The sequence below is a fragment of the Primulina eburnea genome, chromosome 15 (assembly GCF_022965805.1).
Source record: "Primulina eburnea isolate SZY01 chromosome 15, ASM2296580v1, whole genome shotgun sequence".
Classification (NCBI taxonomy): domain Eukaryota; kingdom Viridiplantae; phylum Streptophyta; class Magnoliopsida; order Lamiales; family Gesneriaceae; genus Primulina; species Primulina eburnea.
The window spans coordinates 37,146,127-37,162,402 of NC_133115.1; the positions used below are offsets into that span (position 1 = coordinate 37,146,127).

Genomic DNA, 16,276 nt, shown 5'->3' on the forward strand with positions numbered 1-16,276 from the left:
AAATTATTTTATAAATTATTTAAATGAAAAATATGTATTTTGTGATAATAATAATAATAATAATAATATATTTAAGTAAAAACAGATTTGTCTAAAAAAAATTGTGTTTTATTTTGATCTTTGATTTTACCCTAATTTTCTTTTTATGCATGTCTTTGTCATTGCCAGATATGCTTCGGGTTTTATGTACAAAATGCTTGGCGGATTATACGGCGACCTACCCTCGTCGTCCTCTACGTTTGACTATAGCTCCACCTTCAATGTCTGGTCCCGGCAGTGCTAAGATGGCACCACCACCCTTCGCTTCTCCTCAGACCATCCTGCGTGTCCAACCCCTGAAACCCAAACCAACCCATCCCACTAGATCCACCGCCGCAACTCAGCATGCCACTGACCCCAGCACTGCATCGTTTCAGGCCAGCCTTGTTGGAGTCACCAGCTCCGTAATTGAAGAATACGACCCTTCACAGCCAAACGACTACGAGGACTATCTCTGGGAGCGGAAGCGAAAGCAAGCTGAGGCCGAGGTACGGAGAGAATTGGAGAGAGAGCAGAGAGAGAGGGAAAGGGAAGAGAAAGAAACGAGGGAAAAAGATCGCGACAGGGAGCGCGATCAGAATATATCAGGAGCGGAAGCGTGGCGGAGGAGGGCGGCGATGAGCGGCAGTGCTGGAGGTGTGCCGAGAAAGCCATCCCCACATGCTTCCGGAAACAATGCGGCCGAAGGGTTTAGCATTGGGAAGTCGAAAAGCGAGGGTTTGGGATTGGGAGCTGAAGGTAAAATGACGGCGGCCCAGAGGATGATGAAAACGAGGGGATGGAAGGAAGGGCAAGGTTTGGGTAAGCAAGAGCAGGGCATTACGACTCCTCTGGCGGCAAAGAAGACGGATAAGAGGGCCGGTGTGATTGTGAAAGCGAGTGAGTCCAGTAAGAAGGTCAAGAGTGTAAATTTCAATGAGCTTCCCACGAGGGTTGTACTTCTCAGAAACATGGTTTGCATTTCGAATTATCTATTATTCTCTCTGTTTTGTTTTGCTTTTTGGATCTTGTCGGTGATTAGATCCCTGGGAATGTCAGTCGTGATGTTCGCTTCACGCCTACACATTGATTTCGTGAATTATGATTCTTGTAGTTACTAGCTTAGTTTATTTTTTGTGTAGCTTAGTTGAACATGTAATTCAGAGATGAATTTGCTTTTTTGCTAGTGTTACCGAAATAATGTCACGTTGGTTGAATCTTTAGTCTATTGTTTATTGAGCAGCTACCTATATTAGCCCGAATAAGAGATAGTGTAATTGGTTTGTGATACTCACGGGAAATTTAGGGTCCGATTCCAGCAAGTGTCACTAGTCCAGACGCAGGTTTTGAAATTATCCAGAGCCTGAAATCACAAATAAGATCGTTATGAGAGGGCCAAGAGGGTGTCCTGGCGTAGCCCCTCCGACGCTCAAGTCAGAGACTGAGAATATATGAGGGGAGCAGCTAAACGTGCTGCTGAAAACGATATAGTGACCGAATGAATTAACACTCAAACCATTGTATTTATTAGAGAATATCTGGGCCCTTGCTGAGCCTATCTTCCATTTGGGCTAGGGATGGGCCAGGAGTAATGGGCTCATCCATGGGGTATCAGTTTGTATTATGTATTGAGTTATCAACCTATGTGTTCAAATGATTGATCTCACTAGATTCCAATGGAAATGAGGATTGGAGAAGGTTTGCTTATTCTTTTTGTCTTTCAGACATTTAGGGAGGGCCTTCTGACACCGATTATATGTGGACATTGAATGGATTGTAAATTGTAATCTTCCCAACAATGTGAAGTGACTGATATCTCTGGTTTTCACGTAAACATCCTATCCCCTTCTCGACTACTTTAATGCATTGTACAAACAATTTTTGGTGGTAGACTGAAAATGAGTTTGACCTGTATCTTTAAATTTAAGTCTTGAAAGTAGAACAAATAAATGAACAGAAAACATACTTTTTACGTACCGAAGAAGAGATACCCCCATGTTAGATGACACAACATACCTTCTTTCACATGCAGCCAGCTGGCAATATTGTTATCCTCTGGTGAATTTATTTAATTATTTACGATGATCACTTCCTATAAATGTGTTGATAGGCTCATATCTCTCATTGTTACCACTTTCAACGTACTTAATTGACATTTTTTGTTGTCATATCTCTCATTGTTATCACTTTCAACGTGCTTAATTGACACATTTTTGTGTGATTTTATTGTAGGACAAAGTTTTCTGTTTATGCGATAAATTTGGGCTAAAATAGTGATTTTATATCATAATTAAAGTTGCCGATATGATCTTAGTGGAAGACTTGAACAGAAAAATTCAGAAGTAGTTTTTGGATAAGGCGTGATCACGCCTTGTGACAGCTCCTCTACTGCTTAGTGAGAAATAAGGAATTTTTATATCAAGGAAGAAATAAATGATAGAGTTTTTTATATCTTTTTTTTTAATGATTGGGTTTAATTTTAGATATTTGGGCTTTTATATTCTTTTGGACCCAAAAATAAGAAGACTTTCCTTTTTCTTTTCAACCTAATTCACGAGTACAAGGAGGTGGCAAGAAAGAAAAAAAGAGAAAAAAAAAAGAGTCCATCCACAAAGAACTCATGTGAAGAGCAAAAGAAAGGCGCAAGGATTTTCTCTCCAACTCTCTCCACACCTTTAGGATATGTTTTAATTTTGATTCAGGGAATATTTTTACTATTTCAGTTTATCATTGTGAGCTTTTTGTGCTTCAATTTAATATTCGTATTTTGTTCAAGTATTTGTTAATTTATATTTAATTATATGAAAGTTGTATATTGGTTAATCTGACAATTTAATTCGGTATATATACTTCTATTGTTAACCATGAATTCAGTTATCCGTAATTGTAATTAACGATTGGTACACGAGTAGCATAGATTAGATGTGTTGTGCTATCATAATATATTTAATCTAAATAAATCGATAAAACTGTATCTATCAATTGCAGCTATCTCGGTTGTTAGATTTCAGGATTAACTATTTTCATAAAACGAAAATGCTATTTTTAATTAATATGGAACGTTATCGTGCCTAGTTAGTTATTGATAAGTTTTGACGGGATGCTGCTGTTCGGTCAATTAATTTAGGAAAATACAAGAATTTTAGCGGCTATCCCTATAATTCCTATGGTTAATTGCTTGAAACAACTTGAATAAATTATTTGTTTGCCGATGAACAGTGACATAATTAAATAGTAGAACTCCTTGGAATCAGATCTTTCTCATATTAAATTCTTCACTTTATTCTAGTTGGGTAATTGCCATTTAAATTTATTGTTTTCTTTTCTTCGATAAATTTAGTTTAGTATTTTATTAAATTCATATTCCAAAATCTCTCTTTCATTTAAATTTTGCTTGAAAAAAATAAATCCCTCGTTCTCAGTGGATTCGACCCTTGTCACTATTACACTAATTTATTTAGAGAATATGAATTTAAGTTTGGTAACACAATAACATCACACAATGTAGTACTCGGGCTGCAGAAACATTAACCCCCTCATTCTTACTCACAAGATAACAGAAAAGATTTGTGATACATGTTCCAAGTAATTTCTTTTTCGTCCTCTAGCTAAATAAATATTCCCTTAGATTGAAATGTTTGTGAAGTATTTTATATGTATTTTGAAGGATTAAGGGGGCAGGGGGAATTCAAGCTTTTCACCTCATCTAATACTCGTTTTCGCTGCCTGAGTTTTAATATTATCTTTTTATGTTATTTTCGCTCTCTTTTCATTTGTGTTTCTTTTGGTTGTATGAGTTCAGATTTTTTATCTACATTTTTGTAATCCATTGAAAAGGTTTGGCCCAGGTGAAGTGGATGATGATTTAGAAGGAGAGGTCGCAGAGGAGTGTGCTAAATTTGGTATAGTGACTCGTGTTTTGATATTTGAGATTACTGAACCAAACTTCCCCCCAGAGGAAGTTGTCCGAATATTCATTCAGTTTGAGAAAGCAGATCAAGCTACGAAGGCCCTTATAGAACTTGAAGGCCGGTTTTTTTTGAGGTAGAACTGTTCATGCTACTTTCTATGATGAGGAAACATTTGGTAACAATGAATTGGCTCCTGTACCAGGAGAAATTCCTGGTTTCTAGTTTCTGCACTGGAAGGTTAGGAATGCCTTACCCCCTCGCATTCTCCCCGAATGAAGCTTGTACCCCGGTTTCTTAGGAACAACTATTGGATGTTGAAGCTATATCAGATCTGTTTCTTCGAATTCATTATTTGAAACCTATGCTGTTAACCCTTGAGGACTGCATGAATGAAGTTGTGATGTTTTCTTATTTTCACTTGGACACAGCGTTTTGTAAATTTCACTAGTAAGAAAATAAAAAGTTAATTTGCAATGGGAGAGTGGTGCTATCCTCGTGGTTTAATTTTCCATTTTTACTATGATATTGCAGGTGTGTACTGTTTCCATATTATTGGGTATCTTAGTACAATGTGAAACACATTTTGATACAAGATCGTTATACACAGTTTATTTCTAGTAATCAATCGGACTAATTCTCAAGAGATTCCCGAGTCGTTGTCATATATGAGCTGCTTCTTCCCTCACTGGTCCCGTTAATTATTCTGAAAAACCTTGAGGAAATTCTGAAATCTCTACATCATATTCCTCCACCACTTTGTAACTCACTATCACTTTACTTGTTTGTTCTATGTGCTCAAGTTTTATTAGTATTTCTTTCCAAAGCCGAAGAAACAATAGATTCAAGGGAGTCAAAACCTTGAGGAAATTCTAAATCTCTAAATCAGCACTTGCATTTAGCCTCATTGCTTCCCCATCCTTATTGCTTCCCCATTTACAATTTAGGAATATTCAATGCGACTTATCTATTGAAGTGGTCAAGGGACATGACCTTTATTTGGGACTCGGCGACATTTTCCCTTCAAAGTAAATGTGTCCAAATTTTAGATATGCAGGAACGGATGTATTAGCGAGTGAACTCTTCATGAACGAATGATGAACTTCCAGAAAACTCAAACAAGAACATTCAAGTATATTAACCGAAAAATTGCCGAAGAATACAACGACGTCCTATTTATAGTAAAATGGGAAAGAAGAAAACGTATTCTGCTCTGCTAAAATAAAAGCGTGTAACAACAACTATTCTAATACTCTCCCTCAAGATGGAGAATGAATATTGTGAATGCCCATCTTGAACAAGAGCTCTCGAAACCGTGTGGGAAGAAGAGACTTTGTAAACAAATCAGCAAGTTGTAAGCTTGAAGCCACATACAACACTTTGATGATTCCAGACTGTAACTTTTCCCGTACCACATGGCAATCTATTTCAATATGTTTAGTACGCTCATGAAACACCGGATTGGAAGCAATATGGAGTGCTGCCTGATTGTCACAAAACAGAGGTACTGGAGTATCATGACGTATTCGAAAATCTTTGAGCAAAGAAAGCAACCAGACCACCTCACATGTTGCATTCGCCATTGAGCGATACTCCGCTTCGGAAGATGACCTTGAAACAGTATGTTGTTTCTTTGATTTCCAAGATATCAATGACTCTCCCAGAAGAATACAAAAGCCAGAAATTGAGCGTCTTGTATCAGGGCAGGCTGCCCAATCAGAATCAGAAAACAAACTCAGTTTGAGATTAGATGAGCAGCTGTAGAACAAGCCTTGACCTACTGTCCCTTTAACATATTTCAGTACTGAATATATAGCTTGCAAATGTGTGTCTCTTGGCTTTGAAACAAATTGACTGAGCTTGTTAACTGAGTAGGCTAAGTCAGGACGAGTGACTGTAAGGTAAAGAAATCTACCTACAAGGCGTCTATAAATGGAAGAATCAGATAGCAATTCACCATCTTCTTCACTAAGTTTTAATCCTACATCTAGTGGCGTAGTACGTGGCTTACAGCCAGTAAGGCTTGTATCAACAAGTAGTTGAAGAGCATAATGTCGTTGACATATAGAAATGCCTTGTGATGAACGTGCTACCTCAATCAAAAGAAAATATTTGAGGTCACCCAAATCTTTTAGTTTGAATTGATTATCTAGAAATGTCTTTAAATCAACAGCCTCTGCCTCATTGTTTGTGGCGATAACTATATCGTCCACATATACCACTAAGGCCAAAAACACATCTCCACGATAACGAATAAACAAAGAATTATCTGCCTGAGATTGAACAAACCCAATACGAAGTAGTATGGAAGAGAATTTGGCAAACCATTGTCTTGAGGCTTGCTTCAAACCATACAAAGACTTGTGCAACTTGCAGACTGCATTCGAAGGTAATGGCTCCCCCTATCGTTGATATCCCGGAGGCAATGACATGTACACTTCTTGAGATAAGTCACCATGCAAGAATGCATTATTTACATCTAGTTGTGTTAAAAACCAGCCACGGATGGAAGCTAAGGCTAACAGAGTTCTCACGGTTACCAGCTTTGCGACAGTAGAGAATGTCTCAAGATAATCGATACCCTCTTGTTGGGTATAGCCCTTAGCTACGAGTCTTGCCTTGTAACGTTCCAAACGACCATCAGCAAAGAATTTTTCTTTATATACCCACCTACAGCCTATAACACGCTTGTTAGGTGGTAAAGACACCATGGACCAAGTCCCATTACATTCCAAAGCTCGCAATTCCTCAGTCATGGCCTGTCTCCATTCAGGTTGTACAACAGCCTGAGAGAATGTATTTGGTTCGACAATAGATGATATAGCATGTACGAAAGATTGTGAGCTGAGGACAAACGATGATCACCGAGAGTAGAAGACATCAGGTGAGCAGTGCAAGTAAAAGAAGAAATAGCAGTGGTATAACAATGAAAGTCAGCTAAATGACTTGGAGGTTTGATGATTCTGTTGGAACGAGTTAATTGTACTGGGGCATGTTGAGTAGAAACATGGGAGGAGGAGGATTCAAATTATGTTGGCAAGACATTATCAAAGAAAGAAGTTAAATGGGAAGAAGATTCATTGTGAAAAGAGAAGTCGGTTTCATGAAAAATCACATCACGAGAAATGTATACTTCATTTGTATCAAGATTGAGAAGTTTATATGCCTTAAAACCCAATGGATAGCCCAAAAAACACAGACTTAATGGCACGGGTTGAAAACTTGGTACTATGGCTCAAGAGGGTTGAACCATAACACAAACAACCAAAAACTTTCAAGTGAGAATAAGAAGGTGGTATGGAATGCAATAGTTCAAATGGAGTTTTATGTGAAAGTCGAGGAGAAGGGGTTCGATTAATCAAGTACACAGCAGTTTGAACACAATCACTCCAATAGACTAAAGGGATGCAAGACTGAAAAAGTAAAGCACGAGCAACATTGAGTATATGCTGATGTTTTCTCTCCACAACTGAATTCTGTTGCGGTCGTTCAACACATGAGTGATGAGATATAATCCCTTCGTTACGAAAGAAATTGGTAAAATCTAGCTCAGGAGCATTATCTGCCCGAACAGCCTTGATTTTACGTTCAAATTGGGTGAAAATCATCTTGAAGAAGCTGGGAAATATGTTGGATACATCAGACTTAGCTTTGAGGAAATAAACCCAAGTGAATCGTGAATCATCATCCACAATTGTGAGAAAATACATATACCCTTCAACACTCAAGGTAGAAAATGGACCCCAAATATCAAGATGTACTAGATCAAACAAATTGTCACTAACCAAATTATTCAAGACAAAGGACAAACGTTTCTGTTTGGATAATGGACAAATATGACAATTAAATTCTTTTGCTGGACATAAGGACCCAATATCTAAACCACTGCCTATGACAGATAATCTAGAAAAAGATGGATGACCATTCTAAAGTGCCAAAGCTTACATTGGGTTAATGAAGCATTACAAACAGCGGATAATGATGGAGAAACTTGTGATACCAGGCTGGAGGTGGTTAACACATAGAGATTGCCAACTCGTTTACCCATCCCAATCATCTTGTTCTCGTTGAGTGCCTGAATTTGACAAGAGTGGGAAGAAAAAGAGACTGAGCACGGGATATGAGTTGTGAGTGAACTAATAGACAACAAGTTGAAGTGGAATTGAGGAACAAATAAAACATTCTCCAGAACAAGATCACAAGACAAATAAACTGAGCCAATATGTGTGGCTAGTGCGGTAGAATTATTGGGCAGTGTGATAGTGGAAGCAAGAGATTTATATGAAGAGAAAATGATAAAGAACAACATATATGGTGTGTTGCCCCAGTATCTAACACCCAATCACAATTCAGAATTGAAGTAAAAGCAAAGGATAAGGGATTTATACCACTGAAACAAGAAACAGAGGGCTCATGCTGTTGTGCAACTGAACTGGAGCCATATCCAAGTTGGAGTTGGGAACTAAGTAAGACAATGAGTTGCTTGCAATGTTCAGGACTAAGTGAATCATTTAATCCACTTGAGGCTTTGTCACTGGAATGGCAGACTGAAACAACATCAGTAGAGGCAGAAGTGGAAGCTCGAACTTGATCTCGATTGCGATCTTCACTCTGCTTTTGCTTATATTTGGGATGACTACCCATGGAGCTGATAGCATTTGTCAACCGTATGTCCTGTATAGTGACAATAAGAACAAGTCATTGATTTATCATTTTTGTTCCCCTTACCATATGAAGATCCTTTAACAAAAGCTGCAGCAATAGATTGTGGATTAGTATAACCAGAACCACCATAAGCTTCTCGATGTATTGATCGTTGTCTCTCCTCCTGTATTACAAGTGAGAAAATCTTAGACATAACTGGAAGTGGATCCATCATCAAGATTTGAGCTCGTATTTGAGCATAGGAATCATTCAATCCCATCAGAAATTGTAAAACACAATCCTGATTTTGATAATTCACCCAATCTTTCATTGAGCCACAAGTGCATACAGAAATCGGTTGAAAAATCCTTCAATTCATCCCAAAGAGTTCTCATACGAGTATAATACCCACTGATATCCATCGATCCTTGTTGTAAATCATTTAACAGCTTCTTAATTTGAAATATACGTGGAGCATTGCTTTGATGAAAGCGATCACGTAAATCAATCCAGATTTCATGCGCAGTAGCAAAGTACATTAAACTATCCGCAATTTCACGAGAAACTGAATTGAGGATCCAAGATATGGCCATGCTATTACAGCGGATCCAAGCACCATACAACAAATCCTCAATTGGAGGACGCACAGAGGTGCCATCGATGAAACCCAATTTATTTTTCGCCGTCAATGCCATAGTCATCGCACGACTCCAGTTGTTGTAATTGTTACCTGAGAGAGGATGAGATACCAGAACAAGACCAGGATGATCACCATTTGTATCTTATATGGAGGAACATGAAAAAGATGAAACATTTAGAAAAAGAAAAAATCTCCTTATGATCAATTTCGCTTAGATGTGGATGCAGGATTATATGAAGTCAAGGGTAGATTCATTGTTGAAATGGATGCACGGTATTACATTGTGCCATCTGATCCACTTCCGCTATGAATATTCGAAATCCTAAACATGGAGTTGCAGGAGAAATATTAGCTATTCAACGAGGTTTGAAACATGCAGCGTGCGGTGGTTGACTGACGCTCTGGTATTTTCGGATTACTTGCTTGCAATCCAGGCATTGAACTCAACGACAGAAAACCTTAAAACATTATGTTTTTTCACTTGCTTGACCTATATAAATACTGGCGACTTTCCATCCTGGTTGCGACATGATATGAGTTGAAAGATTTAAAATCAACATGTTTTCCTTCCATAAAAAATGAACACTCCACAAGAATAGCGATTGTTATTTAATGTGTTTAATTTTATTTATAGAATATTTTAAAATATTAAATTTTTTATAATTTATAAAATAGCATGTAGTCGTGAATAGTCTATCAATGTTTCGGATGGTAAACAAAACAATTAGACAAGGCCCCATACAATGGATCTAACATCAAAATAAATGTTTAGACAAGGCCAAATAGGAGCCTGTAATCGTCCGACGTTGGTGGACGTTTGAGGGCAGGTAGTTAATTAACACATTCGCGGGCTTTTAGGAAACCTGCCGCCTTTCTTGTAATTTTCTGGAATTTAAAAAGTTTGGTTTTTGAAGACAAAAGCGTAGGCTCGGCAACCACTCACTATGTGAAAGCAGACTCGATCTAAAATTTCAAGAAATATTTCCTCATCACCTTTTTCAAGCATTTAACTTTTAACAACAGGTCTTTCCTTTTTTTAAGGGGCAATACTTCTTATTTATAATTACAACTTCGCAAGAGCCGTATCAAGAGATTTGGTAGCTTATGGCCACATGTTATGGTTTTTTCCCCCTCTATTCATGTTTGCGAGTCCATGTGAAAAAATATGGATTATAGCCTTTGGATTAAGGGGGACACACTAGCCTCTATCCAGAAGCTCCCGTGTTAAGAAGAGTATTGGAACAACCTTTCCTGGGGCAGTCGGACTGCTACGATACAAAGTTTCAAGAGTTTGACAAAAGAGATTAAAGGGTACGCACACATACTTAACGCTGAAGCTAAAGTGCATAGACAGAGATTCAACCAAAAGACCAGTTCACAAACATGAAAGCTAGGCAATGATTTGAGTCGTCGTCATTCAGCACCTTCCACACGATCGCATGCTCGTATGAAACAGGCCTACCCATGCTCGAAACACAGACTCCAGCCGGCAAATAAGTAAAGCCCTGCACAGTCGGAACAAAATTAAACAAACAAGGTCCATCAAGTCAGACCATATTAATTTTATTGGGGTTTTCAAGATTTCACCTGCTGCATGATCTTTGAGAACTCAGAAAGGAGAATCTTTCGGCCAGCTTCATCCAGAATTTTATCAAGCATTATATCTTGAAGGGCCACCAGAGTTGTTTCCAGCATGTCAAGGCCAGCCTGGTTTGCAAATGTAAATACTGCTGATGCCTGTGTAATTCAAATTTTGCCAATTTTTCTGTCAGTTGCACCTCTCAAAACCAGTCATGCTAATGCTACAAAACGAAGATGACTAACATTCATTTTGACAGAACAGCACATAATAGCATCCGTGTGGTGCCAAAGTTGTTTAAGAATGGCATCACCAGAACTGGATTCGGGCTCAAAGAGTTCAGCACCCGTGTGCACCCTACCCAAAAAAAAGGACCCACGCAAAGTGTTAGATAATAGAGGAAATACTATAATACTATCACAAGACATTAACAAAGAGATGACAAGAAATCTTTACCCGTAGCTCCTGAAAATCCATCGTGCCAATGTCACTGCCTCAGGTGAACCAGGGAGTGGCTTAGGTACCAAATGGGAGCTGAGCCTAGATGGGGCTATGGCCATGGCTACTCTCTGTACGGACCCAACAATACCACGAACGTATTGACGGGCCATAGCAGCTACACTGTCCTGATAGTGACTTTCAAATGTGAATTGAAATGCAATCGTTAAAACAGACCTAAGATTTTGACTGCTAGCATCAGCTTCACCAGCACAACGAGCTCCACCATGTCCTACCTCAAGGGCAGAAGCCAAGTCAAGTGTTCGAGTTGTTCCATGCCCATCCTGTATCAAAGAAAAATATTAATTCAATTATTTCACATCATTTTTCAAGGCCAGATAAGTGAGACTCCACTCAACTGATTTATTATCCAATGGTATAACATGGAAACCAGAAGGCAGTAAAGGTGCATCATCACCAAATGATTCATCGATAGGTGCAAAAACAAGCTGTGCACATGCACCGGATGTTGTTTCATCGATCCCATTGCATAACTGGGACAAAACAAAAGAGTTAAATTTCACATACTGCATAGGAAAAGAATATTTCCTCCTAATCTTGCTGTAAATAATCAGAACCTGTAACAAGTACATATCCTTTGACAAAGCTATGTCCTCTGGAGAGAAGGCATGTCCCTCTATGCGAACTACCTCCAGAAACTAAATCCAGAGCAACAAATCATATCAGAAACAAGTGCTAAATCAACATAACATTGGGGAAACATGTATTAAGTGCATCAGATAGTTAAGTTACCTCTTCATGTTCAACAGTATGTGCAAGGGGCAAAATCACTTGGCTGCTCGAAAACCCACCAGGTCTTGCACAAGGGACTGCATAAGGATTTGTTTTAAGAGAAGCAGCAGAATAAACATCAACACCATGATCGGCCCACTCCGATCGATGTTCTCTAAGGAAGCGGATAAGTAGTACAGGCGGCACACTCTGCATTATACAAAATGCTAGTAAGACACTCTCTTATCAAAACACGGAAACAAATTTCATCTTCGATGATTAAAAACGAACTTGAAGAAGCATCGATGCCCTAGCACAGAGAACTCCACCAAAACTTGAAAGCATAGACAGTGTGTTATATTGGGAACCAAGAAATTTGCTTGGAGACGAGTTGATGGCAATAGTTACATCTTCCACTCCATCGGTACTCATTATTGACCAACCATCATCAGCAAAGCCGTTGACAGCATCATTAAATCCCCTAAAGTCACACACAAAAATTAAAGTTCGAAAAACTAACCTTACAGCGTAGAACCAACTGAAAAGTCCCAAATTCAGTTTTGGCGATGTTATCACATTCATATGTTACATTTCTCACCTACACAACTTCTGACTTAAAGCTCTCAGAACAGCAGGTTGCCGACCACCATTACACTGAATTTCTCCATTCATTTCTTGAGCAATTTGCCTAACATGACGCAATGCCTGAACAACACAAACAGAGTGCACGAGTCAAAATAGACACAAAAAGAGCTCAAGTAACCATAGAACCATCCATGTGAGAATTCTCACAGCCATAGTCATCTTCTGTGCAAGAATTTTAGAAGATTCATAAAGCGGCCTTAAAACTTCTGGAACACTCCAAATCTGTGACAGAATAAAATCCATATTACATTGTATAAGACGTATAAGGTAAATCAACAAAGAACCACAAGAAATGCCTTACATCCAAGTCAACATGATCGACTATGTGGACAATACAGCCACCACCATCACAAGGACGTATGAGGTAGCCACTAGGTAACATTTCACCTCTAACAAAACATGCAGCAGAAGGACCAGTCGGTCCACCAGTAGTAGATGGCAATGACCTCTCACAAATCTGAGAATCAGTACTTTAGATACAAAAATGGATGTTGGAGAATAATTCACAAAACCATAGAGAATAGCCTGAAATCAATTGATTGAACCAAGACTGTAGTTTGGAAACAGGAAATATAGCTAAGAATTCGCTCACCGCAAGACTGCCATCTTCCAAACTCGTAGTGTATCTCAGCGTCCAAAAGTCCCGAGCGGATGCCAATGTTGTCGGTGCGTAAGTCTTTTAAGAGGGGGAAGGGGAGGAAGTCCATCCGGTTAAAATCATGAATAATTCAAAACCTGTTCTCCATTTTAGAGTCATACAATAATTTCTAGACAACTCATACTAACCTGCATATAGGTGAGCTCTATAACCCCTCCATTTCCTGTGGGAATCACACTTGCTATATCAATACAGCGGCAATCACGATACCAAGAGAGGCGATCTTTAAGAAGTTCGGCGACCTGCAAGATGTAGTAAAAAATATAGCATTCACAGCAAAACTAAAGAAAGATCAATTTTCAAATAAATAAATAAAATTAAACAAAATGAATATCACCTTTGTGGCCTCAAGACTCACAAGGCCACAGGCTCGTGCCGCTGCCCCACTACAGTTGCGGGAAACAGCAACAATGCCAATAGAATCCGGACCAGGCTACACAAAGAGAGAGAAAATTTACCACAAAACAAGCAAAGTCTCAAAACATCTTAATATATTAAAAAGCAAATAAACACAACTAACGCACCTTCATCCCAATCATCTGGACCCAGTCGACAGCAGTTCCAGTAGCCTTTCCAAGGAACTCTGCGAGGGTCTCCTCAGCTATCGCGAGAAGACTGAAAAGGAAAATTCGATCAAAACGAAATGCATGTAAGCATTCACATAAGCGTTCTACACAGCAGCAACAGAAACAAATTCAATAATCAGGATGCTTTTTGGTCAATTACCCAGCTGGGGTGTTAGCATCTCTCTGTTGATGCTGAGGTGCTGGGTTTTGCTGTTGATGCTGACCATTCATAACCACAGACTCAGAGCTTGTATCAGTGGTTGTACTCACCTATTCCGAGGATATAAAACAACATTTAGCAAAACAGTACACCCAAGTCAAAACAACATTTAGCAAAACAGTACAGCTAAGTCAGATTCATAAGGGGGCAACTTAACAACGCAAACTTACAGTGTGTATTTGCTGACGCATAAAACCGTTGTCATAAACCAGCTGAGAGACCTGCTTTTGTAATCGATCATTCTCTTCCATCAGTAACTTGTTCATGGCACTCAGTTTCCTATTCACAGACTGGAGGCGAGATGATTCCTTTCTCTGTTTTTCGCGGCATCTACATAATATTCAGATGTATTACTGAGCGGTGAGAAAAGAATATCTATACCAAATTAAGAGTTTTGGACCTAAACTCAGATAACATTAATATCCTACAATGATGATCTATAACAAGTGTAGAAACACAAAAATTGATCGATTAATGCCCCTTCACTACCAGCAAATAACAGTCCAAGCTAATGTTTATAGCAGGTTAAATGAATATAAATGTCACGAAATTGCAATAACGGCACAAGTGATGCAAGTATTTAAAGACAATAAGCACGAACTATTTAACAAAGTAGGAAAACATGAACACTGAAAGCAAAGCCAGAGCGAAACCAATTAATTTATTTTCATAAAACCAAATACCATGTAGTTTTTCAGTCTTGGTGAAATTTAATAGAATGGTAGTAACAAAAACCATAATCGAAGAAAAAAGAGGCTATCAGTTACCTCGAATTCCAACGATAATGCAGATTTAGTAATGACTAAAGAAAAGAGCACACCGAGTAAGCTAAACCAACGCACTTAGCAAATATAGATTTCAAGTTATTGTATGGAAAATTTAAGAAACGGAACCTACGAGTTAAAAAGATGAAGCCCAAAAGTCGATAGCCATAATATCAAGAATCTTTAACGAGAGAACAATAACAGTGACAATATCCTTGTACTTGATGCACATGAAGAAAACAATGTACTCAGAAGCACAACTATTGTGCAGACACATAAAAATTATACATACGTAGATATATCCAAAAACATTTGTCCAAAAAAAGGTGAGGATGTAGACGAAAACAAGAACTCTTCACACATCCTATTCTTAATAAAAACCCACAACGCCGAGTGTCCAAAAAATTCTATCTTTAATGTAGATAAGGACCAAAACCCATCTCCATATTCAATAGTTCTAACATCCTCGAGTCTCGTACCTGCGGTTCTGAAACCAGACTTTGATTTGCTTCGGCTCAATGTTAGATAAAATAGGACATTCCCTAATCAGCTGTTGTCTTCTCAAAGAGCTAGGCTTCGGGCACTCAGCGTAAACCCTTTCGAGAGCCTCTACTTGCTCTGGTGTGTACCGAACATACTTGCTAGCATCCATCTGCTGTTGCTTGCTATTACTGCTACTGCAGTTGCTCTCTCGGTACATAGAAAGGACTGTGGAAGAAAAGCAGCAAACCCACAAAACTCAAGCGAGAAAACCCTTGCCAAATATTGTATTTCGAGAAAAAAAAATGGCGTCTTTGAAAGTTACATGAACAGGCAGGCTCTCTTCTCACAGAGAGCCTCCTCTTTCACTCATGAAGATGTTGCTCTTTCGAACTCGGTGTGTGTCTCTCGCGGGAGAAAAATATTGGAGAATTTGTGGAGTGGGGAGAGGATTGAATGCGATCCCCGGGTCTTTATCTTAGACGCCAATCTCGAGAATTTCAGGGAAAGTGAAAGGTGGAGAGGGAAGAGAGGGAAAGATGGCAGTATTTACTGTACATGCATACCACCTACAGAGACAAATGGTTGTTACTCAAAATAAAGTAATACTAACCAATAGGGAGAAGGAAGATGATGATCAATTATGGTCCATCAAGTTTATTATAAGCAAACATGATAATCTTTCCTTGGAACCTCGAGAAACCTAGGAAAATTCTTCCTGATCAATATTTATTTAACTTTGCTTCATAAGTCCCATCTAGGAAAGTCCGTTTAAACTAAGGCCATTCTCTTTGGTTAAACTCGAAATTTGAATCCATCATGTGCATTATCCAGTGTGATATTTTGATATCCAGTCTCGGCATTAAATACGCCATGCATTTATTAGAAATTGGGAAAAAAGAGTGCCAATGTACAAATTACAGC

General features: G+C 38.7%; 2 protein-coding genes and 1 pseudogene across 2 annotated transcripts; 1 reads left to right on the forward strand and 2 right to left on the reverse strand.

Annotated features, from left to right (window-relative positions):
• The first annotated feature begins 193 nt into the window (after positions 1-193).
• LOC140815719 (DNA-damage-repair/toleration protein 111-like) lies at positions 194-4,151 on the forward strand (annotated as a pseudogene).
• Positions 4,152-8,836: 4,685 nt separating this feature from the next.
• LOC140815720 (uncharacterized) lies at positions 8,837-9,271 on the reverse strand. Its single transcript, XM_073174778.1, has one exon. The coding sequence runs from the start codon at positions 9,269-9,271 to the stop codon at positions 8,837-8,839; it is 435 nt and encodes a 144-aa protein (XP_073030879.1).
• A 1,095-nt stretch (positions 9,272-10,366) lies between these two features.
• Positions 10,367-15,950, reverse strand: LOC140814185 (homeobox-leucine zipper protein ATHB-14-like). The gene is made up of 18 exons (XM_073173085.1): positions 15,352-15,950; positions 14,279-14,438; positions 14,049-14,158; positions 13,847-13,937; positions 13,660-13,755; positions 13,451-13,564; positions 13,257-13,340; positions 12,966-13,121; positions 12,812-12,886; positions 12,618-12,724; positions 12,311-12,500; positions 12,041-12,229; positions 11,866-11,946; positions 11,647-11,781; positions 11,246-11,571; positions 11,035-11,146; positions 10,798-10,947; positions 10,367-10,715 (listed from the first exon to the last, which is right to left on the reverse strand). The coding sequence occupies exons 1-18, from the start codon at positions 15,570-15,572 to the stop codon at positions 10,569-10,571; spliced, it is 2,544 nt and encodes an 847-aa protein (XP_073029186.1). The 5' UTR covers positions 15,573-15,950; the 3' UTR covers positions 10,367-10,568.
• Between the last annotated feature and the right edge of the window lie 326 nt (positions 15,951-16,276).